The sequence below is a fragment of the Macrosteles quadrilineatus genome, unplaced genomic scaffold, assembly GCF_028750875.1.
Source record: "Macrosteles quadrilineatus isolate MER2022 unplaced genomic scaffold, UCM_ALF_1.0 Scaffold_7__1_contigs__length_78375512, whole genome shotgun sequence".
Taxonomy (NCBI): Eukaryota; Metazoa; Arthropoda; class Insecta; order Hemiptera; family Cicadellidae; genus Macrosteles; species Macrosteles quadrilineatus.
Window position 1 is genome coordinate 62092249 of NW_026542600.1, and position 1330 is coordinate 62093578.

A 1330-nucleotide genomic window follows, 5' to 3' on the forward strand; every position below is an offset into this window, starting at 1 on the left:
AAAATATCGTATAATAGTTATTTTGTTTAAGTTTTAAGACCCCTTTCTCTTACTTTATTCTGGTGCCACGCAATGTCCAACTAGATAAAAAACTTCCTCATTTAATAAGCTTTCAATTGATATGCAGTTTTAAATTGTTATTGGTAGAAATAACAAAGAAACTACTATGAAACCAGGTTTACGAGTAAGGGTTTTCTTATTTTAATAATGCGAGGCAAATGAACACAACATTTTCATGCAGTAACTTAATGGTTACTTTGCATTAACAAATTAATTACAAGCGTTCAGAATAGACAATCAATGTTGATTGCTACTTAAGCAAGTTTTCGAAATGACCACCATTTTGTCTGATGCAGATGCGGACACGTTTTCTCAACTCTCTAACAGTAGCATTCAAGTTTACCGTATTACGTAGTCGTGTAGTAGCTGTGACAATTCGGTTTCTCACTTCTTCAGCTGATTCCACTGGCGTCCGATAAACTTCTTGTTTAAGATACCCCCAAAAGTAATAATCCAATGGATTGAGGTCTGGTGACCGTGGAGGCCAGGCAACGGTTCCACCTCTTCCTATCCACAAGCGGAAGTTGTTGCTTAAATAGTCACGTACATTGAGATTGAAGTGCGGGGGTGCGCCATCAGCTTGGTGAACAATGCGATCACGCAAATTCAATGGAATGTCCTCCAGGAGTTCTGGTAGGATTTCAGTTAGGAACTGTAAGTAGTCAACTCCATTCAGTGTTGGAGGAAGGTCAAGATAGGGTCCAATCACTCGATTTCCTATCAGTCCAGCCCACACATTTACCTTGAATCGTGACTGACTCCTAGATTCACGAACGAGGTGCGGATTATCGTCAGCATAGTGATGCTCATTATGGAAATTAAAGACTCCATCTCTCGAACATTCATCAGTCCATAAAATTGTTTTCAGGAAATCCCTGAGGTCATGTTGCCGGATCCACTGACAAAACTGGAGCCTCTGAGGTGGATCTCTCGGCTCGAGTTTCTGGACGCGCGTGAAATGAAATGGGTGCAACCCCTCTTTTCGTAATAGTTTTGACACAAATGTTTGAGATACCCCAAACTCACGGGCTAATGTCCTCGTACTTATCCTTGGATCTTCACTTACCCGTTCTAAGACAGCCTCTTCCAATCCGACATCTTGCATAAAGTTTCCAACTAAGCGGCCATTGGTGGGAAACTTTCCATTTTCACGCAAACACTGGTGGACGCGAATAAATGTTTTTCGATCAGGAATCCTCCTGTCTGGAAAGCGTCGAATGTACTCGCGAACACTTTCAGACGCATTTCCGGAACAAAAACCATTAAACAT

General features: G+C 41.4%; 1 protein-coding gene across 1 annotated transcript; it reads right to left on the bottom strand.

Moving 5' to 3' along the window:
- Positions 1-310: 310 nt before the first annotated feature.
- LOC128999043 (uncharacterized) lies at positions 311-1330 on the bottom strand. The gene has a single exon (XM_054425400.1). The coding sequence runs from the start codon at positions 1328-1330 to the stop codon at positions 311-313; it is 1020 nt and encodes a 339-aa protein (XP_054281375.1).